Raw genomic sequence first — 17,138 nt, forward strand, 5'->3', positions numbered from 1 at the left:
AAATTAAACAAGATAAAAAAAGAATCCAGCAAAGTTCCTGGCATGCAGTAAATATTCAAAAAATGTTGGCCTTTCCAGATTCCAAACTGCAGAAATACTTATTCCAAAGATGTTTATCACCACATCATTTATAAAAACAAAAATATTAGAAGTGACCTACATTCACAATGAATGGTTTTCATATTATGCATCTATTAAAAATGGTAGCTAAATAAATAAACAGGAGTTATGAAAACTATAGGGGAAAGACTATAATGAAAAAATGCAAAGTAAGATGTAAAACTGTATGTAAACTAATTTTACAAGAATGTAAAATATTCATATGAAAGAAACTATAATAATAACACCAAAACAAAAACAAACTTTATCAGAAAAGTCCCATAATCCTTTACCCCAAAATCTTACAGTCAGATGTGCTCTGACATTCAGAATTGTTTAGATATTACTATATCTTGAATATTATATAGCACCTCCAGCACTCCTATATCCAGAGCATTAGTAATCCAGCAATGAATATACGTATAGTGGAATAAACAGATTCCAAGTAGCCTCTTCTCAATTCAGGACAGATACCTCTATCAGACAAGTACAGCTCAAGTCACAAATCCATCCGCCAAATAAGTTCTAAAAACCTTTTCATTTCTCAGCACTTGGGATATTTTAGAACTGCTGATAAGAAATTATAGATCTATAGTACTTAAATATTTTTTTAATGTTTATTTATTTTTGAGAGACAGAGGGGGACAGAGCGTGAGCAGGGGAGGGGCAGAGAGAGAGAGAGAGAGATACAGAATCTGAAGGAGATTCGAGGCTCTGAGCTGTCAGCATAGAGCCTTGAACTCATGAATGGTGAGATCATGGCCTGAGCTGAAGTCGGACACTTAAACAACTGAGCCACCCAGGCACCCTGGTCTACAGTACTTAAATATTAACCACCACATTAATTCTGTCAAATGAACAAGACCCAAAGCATAAAATGCAGGACCCAATCCTAGAAGTACAATCACCAGTTCACTTGATCAGGCATACCCACTGTGGCAACAGCAATCCTCAATGTTTCACCATTAGCCAGATTGCTAATCAGGCCCAGATGGCCTTAACTCATTCTTGTTTTCCTTCACACTTAGTCTCTCAGTTGTGCTTGCTGGCTCCCTTGGAAACACCTTACACCACTATGCAGAAAAAGCAAAGGATTATAACCTCTACACATAGTTTAAGAGTAGCCTCTCACCCCACTTGCTGCCATACAGTAATTGGTTAATATATAATAATAATATTAATAGATTGGGGCCAGAATGCCATTCCCATTCCTGACCCATGCTTGATTTTTGTAGCAAGTGGTCAAAGTCCCCTCATCATAGCCTAGACCCAAAGACCAAGGTACTGAGGTACAAGCAGGAGCCAAGGTCCAGGCAGATTTCGAGCATTAGCAGCAACAAAGGAGCTTGCTATCAACTCTGCCTCAGCCTGGAAGCTTTTGTATTCACGTGGGAAGGCCAGTCATCTGGTAGGACTGCGAGGAGCCTGATTATCCCTCCCTACATCACCACTCCTTCCCTCAGCCACCCCTGGAAATCACAACACGATTGCCCTCAGGGGTTAGCATCACTTATGGAGTGTGGCATCTCTGCAGTGAGTTGTTTCCTGCCCCCACAAAATGGTGAGAACCACTAGTTTAGATGGAGAGCCTTTGGGAGATGGGGTTCAGCATGTAGGATGCACAGCCAGTTCCAAACACTTTGATTTGGGGACATGTCCAAAGGCATAACACAAATGGAAGCTTTCTTAGTAGTCTTATAAAAGACACTAGTAGTTTTACAACATTTAAAAAAACAATTACTATGAATATTAAATTATGCTTTCCTTGATTTTCCTGCCAGGATAATATTCAGACACTTTGACAATGGCTGTTTGACATTTAATATATGTCATGAGATACTTTTTAAGCTTTATTCTCCCTTGCACTTTTCTCAGCTTCAGCTCTATGTATTTTCCCAACTTCCTCATTCCACTCAAGACTTCTAAATAGGCCCCCAAAGGGAACTACATTGTCTGAGTTACTAATATAGTCCCTGTTTATAGCCACCATGGTTACATATGCAGGTAGACAATAGCTGGGCAGCAGGTCCAGAGAACATGTATGAAACAATGTCAGTGAGGAATATTCTGGGGGGAAATGGAACTGGTAGATTCTTTCATGCACTAAACCACATGAAAAATCATGGTGAGAAGCTATGAGCAAAAGATAGTCCCAAAATTAACGATGAATTATTAACTTTAGGAATGACAAAAAGCTTTATAAGAAACAAAGTGTAATCATTTCACACAGCTTGGCTCAATAGGAAACAAAGTTTTCATGGATATCATGTAAATTCCTAATACAAATTTATTCAGGAAAAATGTGATAACATTATACTGAGAGATTGTAGGAAAGGTAAGTGTATGGTAAGGGAGCTAGGAGTAAGTGCTAAGTCCTTATCAGACATACCAGGAAATTAGTAAATGATGTCTAACATTGAGAAATCAAGAAAGAGTAGTATATTTAAAATTTTTTTTTTATGTTTTATTTATTTCTAGGAGAGAGAGAGAGACAGCGTGAACAGGGGAGGGTCAGAGAGAGGGAGTCACAGACTGAAACAGGCTCCAGGCTCTGAGCTGGCAATCAGCACAGAGCCCGACGCGGGGCTCGAACCCACGAACCGCGAGATCATGACCTAAGCGAAAGTCGGACGCTTAACTGACTAAGCCACCCAGGCGCCCCAAGAGTAGTATATTTTAAAGAAAAATAATACCAGAAGAAACAGCTAAATATCAAAAACGGTGGCCTTTGGTGAACAACACTGAAGGAAAGAGGAGGTGAAGAGGAATTTTTATTTTTTTATTATAAGTCTTCAAATACTACTTGACTCTTTGTTAACTATCTGCACATAGTACTTTGATAAAAATAAATTTTAATTAAAAAAAAATATATCTGAAGGGGCGCCTGGGTGGCTCAGTCGGTTAAGTGTCCGACTTCGGCTCAGGTCACAATCTCACGGTTTGTGGGTTTGAGCACCACGTCACGCTTTGTGCTGAACGCCTGCTCAGAGCCTGGGGCCTGCTTCAGATTCTGTGTCTTCTTCTCTCTCTGCCCCTCCCCACTCATGCTCTGTCTCACTGTATCTCTCAAAAATAAATAAATGTAAAAAAATTTAAAAAAATATATATGTATATATATATATCTGTGTGTGTGTATATATATATACATATATATGTGATATGCACACAGATATATATATATATCTGAAAATTTGGGGTATGTGGGTGGTTCAGTCAGTTAAGCAACAGACTTCTTGATTTCAGCTCAGATCATGATCTCACGGTTCACGAGTTCAAGCCCACATCAGAATCTGTGCTGAGCATAGAGCCTTCTTGGGATCCTTTCTCTCCCTCTCTCTCTGTCTGTCACCTACTGACACACACACACGCGCACACACACACACTCTATCTCTCTCTCGATGTCTGTCCCTCAAATAAATAAACATTTAAAATACATATATATATATATGAAAATTTGAAAGGCTGTGAAGAGACAGTTCACAGAAAAAGAACTACAGACAATCCTTAAACATCGAAAAGATGTTTGAGCTTATTCAAAATAGGAGAAATGCAAATTAAAACAAAATTCATCTGTCATATTGGGAAAAATCACAACTTATTGGAAGTCATCCTCTTTTGGCAGGCCTATGGGGAGTTCAAAATGACTGAATCCCTATAAAGGAGAATCTGACATATATATCTGCTTAAACTGCAGATGCATTTCTCCTTAACTCAGCAAGCCCTCTTCTAGAAATGGACCCCCAGGTACTCCTGTGTGCATAAAAATAACATGTGTAAGGTTATTCATTACAACATTGTTGTATGGCAAAAGATTAGCAATAATCCAAATGTCTGCCATCAGGGGACTGGTTAAATAAACTGTGGTTCAATCACTCTACAGAAAATATTTATGTCCTCAATGGATCAAGAAAAAAATGTACAAAATGTCACAGCCAGCTTCCAGGCTCTCCAAAGCAAAGAGGGCTGTGTCAGAAACCTCTCAGACAGAGTCGACTCTCTGCCCTTCTGAAGTGTGAGCATAAGAGGAACTTGGCTCCCAACCCCTTTCAAAACCTTAGAAACAAAGCAAGATGGGTGGTGAGGCAATGTCAGACTTCATGTCAGCCCTAAGTCCAAATCCCATTTGGTAACTTTAGAGCCCGAGGCACCCCAGGCTTTCATCCCTCATGTGTAAGCGGGGATAGAATTCGCTCCCTCGCAGGGCTGGTGTGGGATGGTGTATGTGGCACATGTGGTACAGAGCTTTGCTCACAGTAAGTGATCAAGAACAGAAGTTATTATTAATAGCAATACCAGAAAAAAAGAATTCTGTCTCCAAGACCGTGTTTGTTATAGGAGGAAAGTCATCCTATAAATACCAAGATAAGAATCAAAAGTTGTTGCTTTGAAGAAAAGAACAGAAGGAATTTCCCTACGTGACCTGGCTTTTGGAAGGGAGTCTTCACCCACAGGCCCACACGCATACTGTGCGGGTGCCTCCATGATCTCATGGCTACCACCTCCTCTGAGGGCTGACAGACACTTTCCCTAAGTATCCTACATCAGTAGGGTGGGAAGGACCTGGGCCCAAACACCTTCTGTTTAGGATGAGAAACCCAGGGACCAGAGGAATCAGTGATGTGCCTGAGAGCACACAGCCAGTGGTCCTGTTCCAGAGACAGGCTGAGCCACTAACAAACTTGCTACTCAGGCATGCATTCGTATGACTGCCATTTTCCAGTGATTCAAAAGAGAATCAATAAATCTAAAAATGGGTACTCTGTACATTGAGCTAAGCTGACTTTTCATTCACTTCTGAAAGTGGTTGTTGATCCATGTGAAAGATACAACCAATACCAGTGGGATAGAAATATGTTTATTTGTGTCATCCCATCTGTATGGTTGTACCTACACATTACCTTTTATATACTTCCTGTGGAATGTATAAATTTAGTGGCGATTTGTATTGCAGTATAAATAAGGATTTCTAGAACATGCCCAATCCCTACTCCAGCAATGATTACATTTGTAATGTTGGGTTTCCATTTCCTCATCTGTAAAAGGGGACATTAGCCACCGTCACCACAGTGCTGCAAAAATAAAACCAAAAAAACCAGATAACCATGTCTGTCTGGCACATAGCAGGCACTACTTCCCACAACCCCAGGTGTCCCCTTGCCTTGTTTAGGGGACTTAATCAATCCCACAACAGTCCATTGACTCTGCTCTTTGAATTCCAAGTAAAAATTTCCCTATAAGCATCTCAGAAAAAGTAAAAAGTTAAAATATTTTTCATGATGTTTACATGGGTAAATCGTTTTTAATTTCCTCAGTCAGAACCAAGAGTTAAGAAGAATTTCATTAAAAGGAATTCTAAAGCTATCTCTTTTTCAAGTTACCCAGATACATTCTTCATCCCTATTTCTCTTTGAGACTGTTTCCCACCATGGCTGCATTGATCTGGAGATGTCTGAATCCAGCCCTATTCACTGTATTCCTGATTTTCCCACGTTCCTATCCCAGACATTTGTTCATGGTAAACAATAAATGGTTCTAAGCCGAACCAAACAGAATGAGGTAAAGACTTTCAACAAAGACATACTGAGCATCTATTATACCCTAGACACTGTGTAAGACCCTTTCCCTCTCACATTTAATTATCACAACAATCCAGAGAGGTAATCATCATTGTCCCCAGCGTAAAGATAACAAAACAGAAACTCAGAGCATAAAGTGACCTGCCTCAAGTCTCACTGTCAGGAAGGGAAGAGCGGGATGGAACCCAGGTCTCAGGGTGTGATATACCTGGGAGCCTCTCGCTGCTAAAGCACCTTTGTTACTGCGTTCTTTTCCAATCCACCCCCTTGTGCATAACCAGATGCCCCTAATTTTCAGCAAGTCATTTGAAAACTCCAAAAGGGGGGCCACAGCATTTTCTCTACCTCAGTTTGTGAACAAAGACAACATCATGTTTCCAACACACTAGTCAGACCAAGGGGGAAAAATCCCCGTGACTTCAGTAATTTTCCATCCTCTGGAACAATGACACATATATACAGAAGATTTGCCATAATATATAAACATTGCTTTTAAATGACATCAATCTCTTTTTTAATATGCCTTAAACAAATCTAAAACATAAGGCTTAATAGCTTCCTTTCTTGTATCTGGAATAAACACACAAACCTAAATAGATATACAAACCATACACGCAACAACAGCCAACTAGTTAGATCGGGCTATCACATCAATACCGATTTTCCTTACAACCTGAACCCAATCTGACTGTAATCCTAGGCGTGCTGACCTGAAATAGTTGCTGGCCGCGGCAAGCACCACGCGGTGGCAGGAGAATTCCTGAATGTCCACACACAAGATGACATCTGTCAGAGCATTTTCCATGCGCAGGGTGTCCAGGCCATTCTGCAGTATTAAGGAGAGTCCTGTGTCATCGAATTTTACCTTATCCCCATTTAAGATTTCTACAAGGTCTCCTCTTTTCTGGGAGGCCTCATCCATAGGAGGTGCCAGCGGCCCTTCCAAACTCTTCTCTACCACGTCGCCCATGGTCCAGGCGCCCCTCTGTCCTGCCATCAACATCCAGACTGAAGGAGCACCCAAGTTTCAGGCAGGTCACATTGCAGAAGCTGAGCGGATTTCCTGTGCAGAGCCCTCCACTTATCACCAGCTGTCACACACACACAACAGGAAGTCTCGTACTTTCTCATCCTGTTACTACAAACGCCAGTAACTTCAATTCTTCTTTCTGTGAGTCAACAGAAGGTTGGAAATTACTTAGAAGAGGTGTGTATCAAGGGGCTCCAGGAGAGAAGGGGTGGCTTCTCAGAGTCTGCTATCAGTATTGTGAGGCTATTTTGGTCCATCTCCCCCTCATATCCGTGAGCAGGAAGCCTCTGATTCTGGTTATTACATTTGTACCTCGGGTGCTTTTATAACGCAAGTTGTCAATGATAGGATAGGCAGGGAACATTCTACAGTCTTCCCCCTCCCTCTTCTCAGGAGTCTGAGACCCCATGATAAGTCCCTACCCAGTCCCTTGGGAACTTTGGAAAAACACTTACCACTGACATTCTCGTTTATATCAGCACTACACATCTTCTTTGTCTTCCTCCCTGCTCAGGGGAAAATAATGTCATTGCAAACATTCTCCCCCATGAAGAAAGTCTATTGTTTCAGATATGTATCTGTGGACAAAGAAGAAGTGATCTCCAGAAACTCTATGCCCAGGGTCTTCTCTCTTAGACGACTAATCAGGGTAGGTCAACACCTAGCAAGTCTCAAATTGGCCTGATCGCGCTCAGCATCTATTGCCATGCATCTAGTGGTACACTATGAAGCATCTTCATCCCCTCTGCAGGTCTCTGTTAAATGATAATAATTATCTTTTCATAAACTCCCACTATATTACAAACTAGAGAAGTTAATTCACTTTAATGTATTCCAGTGTTTATAAGAACCCAGTGGGGCAGGTATGATTGTCCTCATTTTACAGAGAAGCAAACTGAAGCTCTGACCAAGTGAGTGGCAGGACCCAGATCTGTTTGGCTTCAAAGCCCCTGTTTCCTCCACCACCATCAGGCTACCCGGAGCTGTAATACCATGTTCGTCCTGACCCCTGCGTCTCCCACAGAGAGGATGGTAGGGCTTGCCTGCCATGGCTGCACCAGTTCCCAACACCTTGCCAAAGTGGCCTCTGCTGTCTGGCTCCTTCTTTGATGTACCGTCTAGCTGTGGGGAGCACTGGCTGTCCTCTGATCAATAGGAGTCCCAGTCCATTCTCTGCCCTAGTCAGTGGTGACTGAGCTCCCTCCAGAGATCCTGGTTCTGCCTCAGCTCTTCCTCTCTTCCATGGATACTTCTTCCTAAGGTCAGGGTCTTTGATATCTCCCCTCCCACCAGACTTGTGCTTTATCCAGAGCTCTGTCAATCAAGATAGTCCATCAAAAGTGGTTTAAACAGGGGTGCCTGGGTGGCTCAGTTGGTTAAGCATCAACTTCAGCTCAGGTCATGATCTCATGGTTCACGAGTTCAAGCCCCACATCAGGCCCTCTGCTGTCAGCCCAGGGTCCACTTCAGACCCTCTGTCTCCCTCTCTCTATGCACCTCCCCTGCTCTCGGTCTCTCTCTCTCAAAAATAAATAAGCATTAGAAAAAAAGATTTTAAGTAGTTTAAACAATAGAAGTCTCACACTATAAGATGCCAAATGCATGGAGTATCAGGTTAAACAAGAAGCTCAGTGATGTCTTCAAGGACACAGAATTTTTCCATTTTCCCACTCTGTCATTCTCTCAGTGTGACGGAGATGCCCCCTCATGATCACATAATAGCTACCACAGTACTAACCAATCCAAAAGCAGGAAGAAAGAAAGGCCTCTTCTCCTTCATCTCTTTCTTTTTACCACAGAGAAAATATTTCCTAAAATCACCATCAGGCTTCTTCTAGGTCACTTGACTAGGTCACTTGAGACCAAACTCTAGGAAATACAAATGGAATAACAAACTCTTGCACTAAACATGATTCACCTGCTGGTTCCAGTCCACTTTCCCCAAGATCAAGGAGTAGATAGATAAAATCAGGGCCTGTTAGCACAGAGGAGGGGGAAGGGCTGGTACGTTGTTGACCGCCCATGCCCACCACAGGGACAATCACACTCTGACTCTCCCTGCAGGCCTCAACTGGGAGTAACTCAGCACTTTCGCCCCCAGGACTCTAACTACCACCTCTGGTAGAACTGAGAACAACACATGACCCAATCTTTCTCATAGCACCTTGTCCCCCAGAACCTCTCAAAGTTTGAACAACACTGGCCATATTAAGCTCCACTCCAACTCCCCCTCAAATAAAACAAAATAAGAATAAAACTCAATTCTCCATTCATGATGGATCCTGTTCACCAAGCTCCCTTATTTTTCATAGACCTTCCAAGTCCATCCACCCCATTCCCTTGACATAAGCAGTTAACTGTTACCTTTTCCTCACCCCTACATTCTTCTAGTAGGGATGCCTATACAGACTTGTACCATAGATGTGATAATACCTACAATTAGATTTAGTGCAAAGGTTAAAAACACAACCAGTTTGGCATCCATGTCAACCTGGATGCGCTCTGAGATTTAGCATTAACTGATAAATATTCTTTATAGCTACAAGCAAAATAATTCTGTTCTGTGGAAATTTTATTTTCCCTACCAAGCAACAAAATGTACAAGCCACTGGCAAAAGCTTTAATACTGGGAAAACAATAATTATATCTTATTAGGCTAGTTAGTTGGTTTTATAATGCTTATAAGGAATAGATTCTGTCTCCATGCAAATGGGTAGCTTCACTCAATGGAAATCTCTATTCCTAAAACCACAGATTGCCCCTTCTGACCCCAGAAAACTGTCCTCTCTAACACAACTTACCGTGATAGAAACAAGTCTTAAGTCAGCTACAACGGAAAAGCCAATGTTCTGTCATGTTAACTTAATGCTACTAAAGCTATCATTTATTGAGTATCAACTATGCTTCAAGAACTATGAGAGGCATTTTATGAACTCTGATGCTCTTACTCTTCCCACCAATTCAGTGTAGTTAAGTTTTATGATTTCCATTTTGGAGACATGAAGACAGATTAGATCACATAATTAGTATCTTGCCCATAGCCCCTCACTTCATCCTGGAGGTCACCTGCAGACAGTTCCCAGAAGCACACCAATGGCATCACTCTGCCTGAGAGCATTTTCCAGCTACAAGAGCATGTGGGCTCACCAGAGATGCCCCCAAGAGTGACCTGCAACTGAGAGCCAGGAGTTGGTAGATAAAAACGCTAGCTTCCTTATCTCTTGGTGGGACGCTACTGAAGTGCATCCTACCCTGTCTATCATAAGACTTTCAGAGCACTGAGCTCTAGTTGCCCATAGTAGTAACCCATTCATCCTCTCAGGGCTTTCCACCCTTCCCATCTCACTTCCTCACCCTATCATTGTGCTTCTCAAATAGACTAATTGTACCCAATCCTTGTCTAATATCTGCTTTGTGGTGAAGACAAATTAAGACACACAGCTACTGAGTGACAGAACTGAGATGTGAACTCACATCTGGCTGATTCTAAAGCCCAATGTTTTCACCTTTCACTGTTCTCCAATGACCCAGTAGAATCATAGTCTCCAGCAGGGGCTTTCCCAGAAACACTCCAGGGTAACCGTGACTTTGATGCATCAAAGTCAGAGGACCCCACCTTCCAGTTCCCTGACCTGAGAGTCTCTCTCCACCAACCCAGCCGATGTCCAGTCAGCTCTATCTCCTGCTCTCTGCCGCTGCACCTCAGGGCTCAAACACCTAACTCATCACTGACAGAAGCACTTCACAAAGTCAAGTGAGACCATGCTTGCTTTTTTAGGAAAGAGTCACAACTGCAATGGCACCAAAGCATCACAAGCTACCCCTGGAGTGCTCTGGGCCTCTGCCTGCCATATTTTTCAAGACAACACTTCCTTGAACATCACCACTGCCAACAACCCACTGCCTCTACTGCTTTATCCCAGAGATGAGAAGGACCCCTTTTTTTCCTTTTCTGAGCACAGAGCACTGACATACTTGGCTGAAGGAAGATTAAATAAAAAACATATCTCAGAAGTTAGAGATAGTATATTGCCCCTGGGAGCTTTAGGGACTTATTTCTTCCTGAAGCCATTTGCTTATCACTTCTCAGGCCTGTTGGTTAAGATCAAGTGTAGTATCTGAGGCCATGTACTTATATTACAGGGTAGAAAAGGAAAAGTAGAGACTGCTCCCCGTCTCCCCAGAGAGGATTTATTTACATTCCAGAATAAAGGTTTCTCTCTCAGGAAAAGGAGGAGGAGGAGGGGGTGGAGGAAGCGGAAATGGACTCATGTGCCAGCTGCCATATCTATATAAGCTCCGAGTCTCATGGTTTCATGCTCATCTCTTGTGGTGCAACCCTACTGCACATTATCTAAAGAGATAGGGATGCAGGGAATTGGTAAGAAGATGGTCTGTGAGTAATAAATTATCTTTTCTCTGATTCAGAGACCTCATATTTCCTGTCAAAAAAATTGAAATATATACACACATATACATTTAACATGAGTTCATTTTTAACTTGATTTCTCCAGAGTGAGAGGCAGAGTGAACAAATGAAGATTTGCTTCAGGGTCTAAATCCTACCAAGGGAGATCTAGACTTCATACTTGCCTTGCTGCCTGCAAAATGCCTACTTATCCTTCAAGATAAATGTCTCTCCTGCCTTCATAAAGCTTCCCCAACATACCTACATTTATTGCAAGCTTGTGTGTGTGCTCATGCTTCGGCAGATGCACTAAAACACTGTATTGTCATTACCTGGCTACTGGTCTGTCTTCCCCAGTAAGCTGTGAGCTCACAAGTCAAGTCATCTTACATCCCAGAGCCTGGCACAAGCCCAATTACATATGATTCAGTAAAGAACTATGGGACAGATAGACAGATTTCATGGTTGGATGAAAGAATAATCAAAAACTGGAAGAAGAGCCCTGCCTTGGTAACCAGTGGCTCTCTTATGAGGAGTTCCTGCATGGCTGAGGTAATATGTGAACTGAACTGGGAGGACAAGAAGAATTTGTGAGGAGAGAAAAGGGGAAGGGAAAGGAAGAATGAACACACTCAGAGGTATAAAAGAACAAAGGGTATTTGGAGAACTACAAGCCATTAGATACAACTGGAAGACAAGGTGTGTGAGAGAGGTGGGGTTGGAGAATGGGGTACAATTGTAAGAGAGCAAGCCAGTGAGGGGATATGGACCCATGCCCTCTGGCAGCAGTGTGAAACTGAAGCATGCATCAGCATTACCTGGGCCCCAACCCCAGACTTTCTAATTTGGTGGATCAAGGGTGGTGTCTGAGAATTTGCATTTCTAACAAGTGGTGCTGCTGCTGCTGGTCCTGGTCCCAGGTCTATTCCTTGAGAACCACTGTTATATGTGAATCTGTCAGAGGCTCTGTAGGTATTTAACAAAGGGAAAAAGAAGGACTCTGATATGGGATTTGGAAAGCTATCAGGTGGAAGAAACTAGAGGATGACTCCAGTGAGTCAAGTAAGACCCAACAGGAAAGAGTTACAGGCAGGCCACTTGGGGTCCGATATGAAGAATTCTCAAATCCTTAACAGTCATTCCTGGTTGGCCTAAAACTACTTCAAACAACAGACCATGAAATAAACCCAGATGATTAAGTGACTCACCCAAAGTCACACAGCCAGTTAGTAGCTGAAACGGGGCAAGAATTCAGGACTTGCAGCTCCTCAGCCAGTGCTTTATCCACCCCAGGCTCAAGGAGCATAATCAAGACTTTGTATGTTTGTGCTTGTAAGTGGAAAATAACTGGAATATCCACTCATGCTTCAAACAAGAGTAGCCTTACCTTCTGTCCTGTGATCTCCTTCTGGTTCCAATACCTGAGGACCCAGAGGACAGAGAACCTGCAGCCTCTACCTCAGGTCAGGTTCACTTGTGTATCCCCAGCCCACGGGTGGTACACCCCAGTCTCTCCCACTCCCATCCTGCAGATGTTATGGCTTGGTCTCTCTCCTCCTTGCCTAATTCAAGGCTGCCCAAGGCCTCTAGGCCCCTGCCCATCAGAGGCCTAGTCCTGGGCCCCTCAAGCCAACTATTCTTGACAACCTGGTCCCAGCAAAATAGTAACAAAAGATAAATGCTTTCATAAGAGAACAATGAGCCTGCTGGAGTCAGAAACTGGAAGTTGGAAGGCTGCATGAGAAGAAACATAAGGCTGATCTAAGTGGGGAGCCCAGAAATACCAAAATCTGAGTACAGGGCCAAGTCCAGAGCCAAGTGTTTCATAATTTAAATCTGGAGGTGATTATTTTTAAAAGATCTGTGTCAAGGCTTTATTTTCTCTTATAAATGCCACATATAGCAAACACTTTCCATAGTCTAAATTTTCATGGTTTAGTCAATACAATGAAAGACTTGTCATATATTGGTTATAGTTTTCCCAAACTCTATTCCGAGCATGGTCCCTGAACATCACTCTGGAATGTCCTTTGCAGACGTGAACTTAAGGAAGGCCAGGGGTTCCCAAGACCCCCACCAAGTGATGCTGAGCAGCCTCTCTCTGCAACAATGTCCACAAAATAGGGAGTCAAAATTTAGAAGTGACTTCTTGAAGGTAGCTGTGAGCCCAACCAAACCTGCCTGCAGGCCTTAAGGTGGTCCCAGGGGCCAAAAAAAGTTAAGACTGACCTTCAACAAATGGCAAAATCAGAGAAGTTTGTCCTTAATACACCAGCCCACATTCCATATATTTATATTTATTTTTAAGTAACTTTTGTTACTCTTTTTCTGATTATAAAATAATAATAAATCACTTTCTTGAAAACTTGGTATGTTCAGAAAAAAAATAAAGTTAACATTTGGTGTTCTGAAATAGACTGAAACTGACTAGAGAGAGTTGTGTGTATTTATTCCCAACTTCAAGTTCAGTGATACTATGTTGGTTGAAATTGGACACGATAGGAGTATTTACATCATAGAAATTGGTACATGCTATAAATCAGAGTCTGTTTGTCTGTTTAAAATCTAGTTATTAAACATATACCACCTTCCCCTTTAGACTATGAAGGTCCTGAGGTCACCTTGAATCTGAGCCACTCTCCAGCTCCTGTTAAGACTCTATTATCGAATTTCAGAGAATTTCTGAATTTCTAAATCCCTAAATTCCCCCTTCTCAAGATAGCTTGATTGAGCCTCTGCTACTTTCATCCAAATGGGCTTCCCTGGACAAAAACATAACAGTACCAGGATGTTCCTCTGTCTGACCCACACACACACTAACCACCATATCACCCCTCATCCACAGACTCCAATGTTGGCCTCACCTCCAAACACTCACTATGGAAACCACATCTACAGCCCAACTTGGTACTTTCTAGCTTCTACATCTGTCCTCATGGCAATTCCAGGTTTCTCAAAAAGAGAATTTCCCAAAAGACATCTATTTTTGAACCATTTATCTTCATGTAGCTCTCACTCATTGCCCCATTATGGTTTTCTGTCCCAGTTTGCCTCTTGGCCAAATTTGCTCAACAAAATTGTTGAGCTCTGTCCCACCCCTGCCTGCACTCTGTCTCTCTCAGTCTCTCAAAAATAAATATTTAAAAATTTTTAAAAAGAAAAGAAAATCTTTAAAATAAAATAAAATAATTTTTAAAAAGAGAAAACATGGACTTGTTCCTTTGGCCACATATATCTGAATCTAGAAGAAGGGCAATGTTGTAGACATCAAGGGAATAGCACTGCTCAAAAAGGAATGTCTCACAACTGTTCCCATAGCAAAACTGGAAGAGTCTACAATATTACCCAGCACACTGCTGGCAATGCTATAAACAAACAAGTTAAGGAAAAGATTCTTGCCAAGAGAATTAATGCATATATTGAGCAAATTAAGCATTACAAGAGCCAAGATAGCTTCCAAGATAGCCAAGAGCCAAGATTCCAAGAATCTACAATATTACCCAGCATACTGCTGGCATTGCTATAAACAAACAAGTTAAGGAAAAGAGTCTTGCCAAGAGAACTAATGTATATATTGAGCAAATTAAGCATTCCAAAAGCCAAGATAGCTTCCTGTGAAGGAAAATAATCAGAAAAAGAAGGAAACCAAAAAAAAAAAAAAGTACTTGGGTTCAACTTGTTGGGAAGGAGGAAAATTTTTTTCCTAGCCTGCTTGGTTCTTTTGGCTTGTGTAATAATTAAATTGGCACAAAACAGATAAACAGGAAAAAAGCCAGATTTAATTAATATGTATGGAGATCCCATAGATATGGGACCTAAGAAGTAACCAAGGCAGGTAGCTTTTATACTTTTTAGACAAAGAAACAAATTTCTAATGAATTGATAAGACAGACTTAGGTTTGGTTATTAATTAGTGGAGAATCTAAACAGAATTTGTTTATATAGCCTTCTTGGCCCTCAATCTCCAATCTTTGACTGTAAGGATGTCTTTATACCTCTTGGTACAGGGAAGTTACCTTTCACATGAAAGATTTATTTCCTGCTTTCTGGAGACAAAAGAAAGTCAGAGTGTTCCTCTTGCACTGGCTGTTTCTTAAGTAATTTCAATTCAGAATAATCAATATGCCACTGTAGTACATCTTGGTGTAACCTACCCAGAGCCCCAATAAGCTGAAACGCCAGCCTCCTCTAACCAGGGAAGAACACTTTGTGGAAATCAACACAAAGGAACCTGAACTTCTAGGACCCATTCCTTATGAATTCATGGCATAATAGATGTAAAAAAAATAAATAAATAAAACTACTCTGGACTGTTAGAAAAAAAAAGGCGGGTGGGCAGGTTATTATTAGCTCTGGTGGCAGCCCTCAGGTTTGAAGTTTATGAAAGAATGTTAGCCCTGGAAATAAGCTGGAAGACTGAGGCAAGACTCCAGTCCTGAAGGAATAGCAATGCCAAACATGGTGTCCAGAGGACAAAGGACTACAGATAGACATAAGGTTAAAGTAAGGTCAGTTTATTGAAAGGATTTTAGGAACAGGTCAATGTCTCAGTATCTTTATCTGTACATTGGAGATAGTAATAGTCTCCACCTCCATGTGTTGTGAAAAGGGGAAATGACTGAATATATGTGAAGCCTTTAAAACAATGTATGACATATATGAAGCCCTATGAAAGCATTAGCTATTATTATTCAAAACTTTCTATATAAAAGAAAGTATGTGTATTTCAGTCTAAATCTGGCTTCTGGCTTCAGACCAAAAGCTCTTTCAGTACAATGGCTTTTGTTAGTACCTACAGGCTGTCTATTGTCCCCGTGTTATCTTGAATAACTTCCATGTAGTCAGTGTAGGGAGGCCCATAGGCCACCATCTCCCCAGGGAAATAAACATTCCCATCTCTCCACCCTGTGCATCAGAAATATTGTTCTCCCCAGAGTGACAACAATTCATAGAAGAATTTATCCATTGGGAAATTCTTCCCAGAAGTAACCCAGTCTAATTAGAGGCAATTTTAAAATATATTGTTTCAATTATATTAATATATATAATATAGTAATATATGTTAATTACAAATACAGGTGACCCTTAAGCAATACGAGGATCATGAACACCAAACCCTGTGCAGTTGAAAATCTACAAATAACTTTGACTACCCACGAAAACTCAACTAGCCTACTGTTGACCAAAAGCCTTAGCAGTAACATAAATTGTTGAGAACTGCATGGGTGGCTCATTGGGTTGAGCGTCTGACTCTTGGTTTTGGCCAACTCTCACAGTTTGCGGGTTTGAGCCCATCATCAGGCCCTGCGCTCACAATATGGAGCCTGCTTGGGATTCTCTCCCTCTCTCTGCCCCTCCTCTGCTCATGCTCGCTCTCAAAATAAATTAATAAACTTAAAAAAAACATAAATAGTTGATTAACACATCTTTCATATTTTATGTATTATAAAACATATGTATTATATACATTGTATTCTTACAATGAGGCAAGCTAGAGAAAAGAAAAGGTCATAAAGAAAATCATAGAGTGAAAATGCATTTACAGCACTGTACTGTAAAAAAATCTGCATATAAGTCCACCCATGCAGTTCAAACCTGTGTTGTTCAAGGGTCAACTGTATCTTAATACACTATAAATGACACTATTACTATAGAAAGCATCAGTTGTTAAGATGTTACTGGACTAAGTGCTCTGTACGCTTTGTGTCATCCTATTTCCTTTTATCCTGATACTTTGATAAAATGGATTATTTTCTTCTTTTTACAACTGAGGAAACTGAGACTCCAAACTTAAGTTGGGCACTTTGTCGCAAGTTACACTGGCTATATTAGGTAAGTCAAGTTATAGTATCTGATTTGCCTGGGCCACATCCTAATGAAAACTTCCCAGACCAGATTGATGTTGCCTAGGAAGCCATTTGGGTTACTACGTGACTCTGCTGTTCCCCTTTGCTTTTTGGACTAGAGTGGGGGCACCCATCCAAAGACAGCCAGGTATATACAGAGATTAGTTTAGGGACACATA

The 17,138-nt window shown here is 41.4% G+C and overlaps 1 protein-coding gene across 1 annotated transcript in view; it reads right to left on the bottom strand.

Annotated features, from left to right (window-relative positions):
* Positions 1-6,705, bottom strand: part of KLHL6 (kelch like family member 6) — a 59,629-nt gene extending 52,924 nt beyond the window's left edge. Inside the window, exon 1 of the mRNA XM_039242316.1 lies at positions 6,386-6,705. Coding sequence (XP_039098247.1) covers positions 6,386-6,678 — 293 coding nt within the window. The 5' untranslated portion in view covers positions 6,679-6,705. The remainder of the gene's footprint in view (positions 1-6,385) is intronic.
* Positions 6,706-17,138: the final 10,433 nt, after the last annotated feature.

Source organism: Hyaena hyaena, unplaced genomic scaffold (genome assembly GCF_003009895.1).
Source record: "Hyaena hyaena isolate Hyena2069 unplaced genomic scaffold, ASM300989v1 scaffold_213, whole genome shotgun sequence".
NCBI lineage: Eukaryota > Metazoa > Chordata > Mammalia > Carnivora > Hyaenidae > Hyaena > Hyaena hyaena.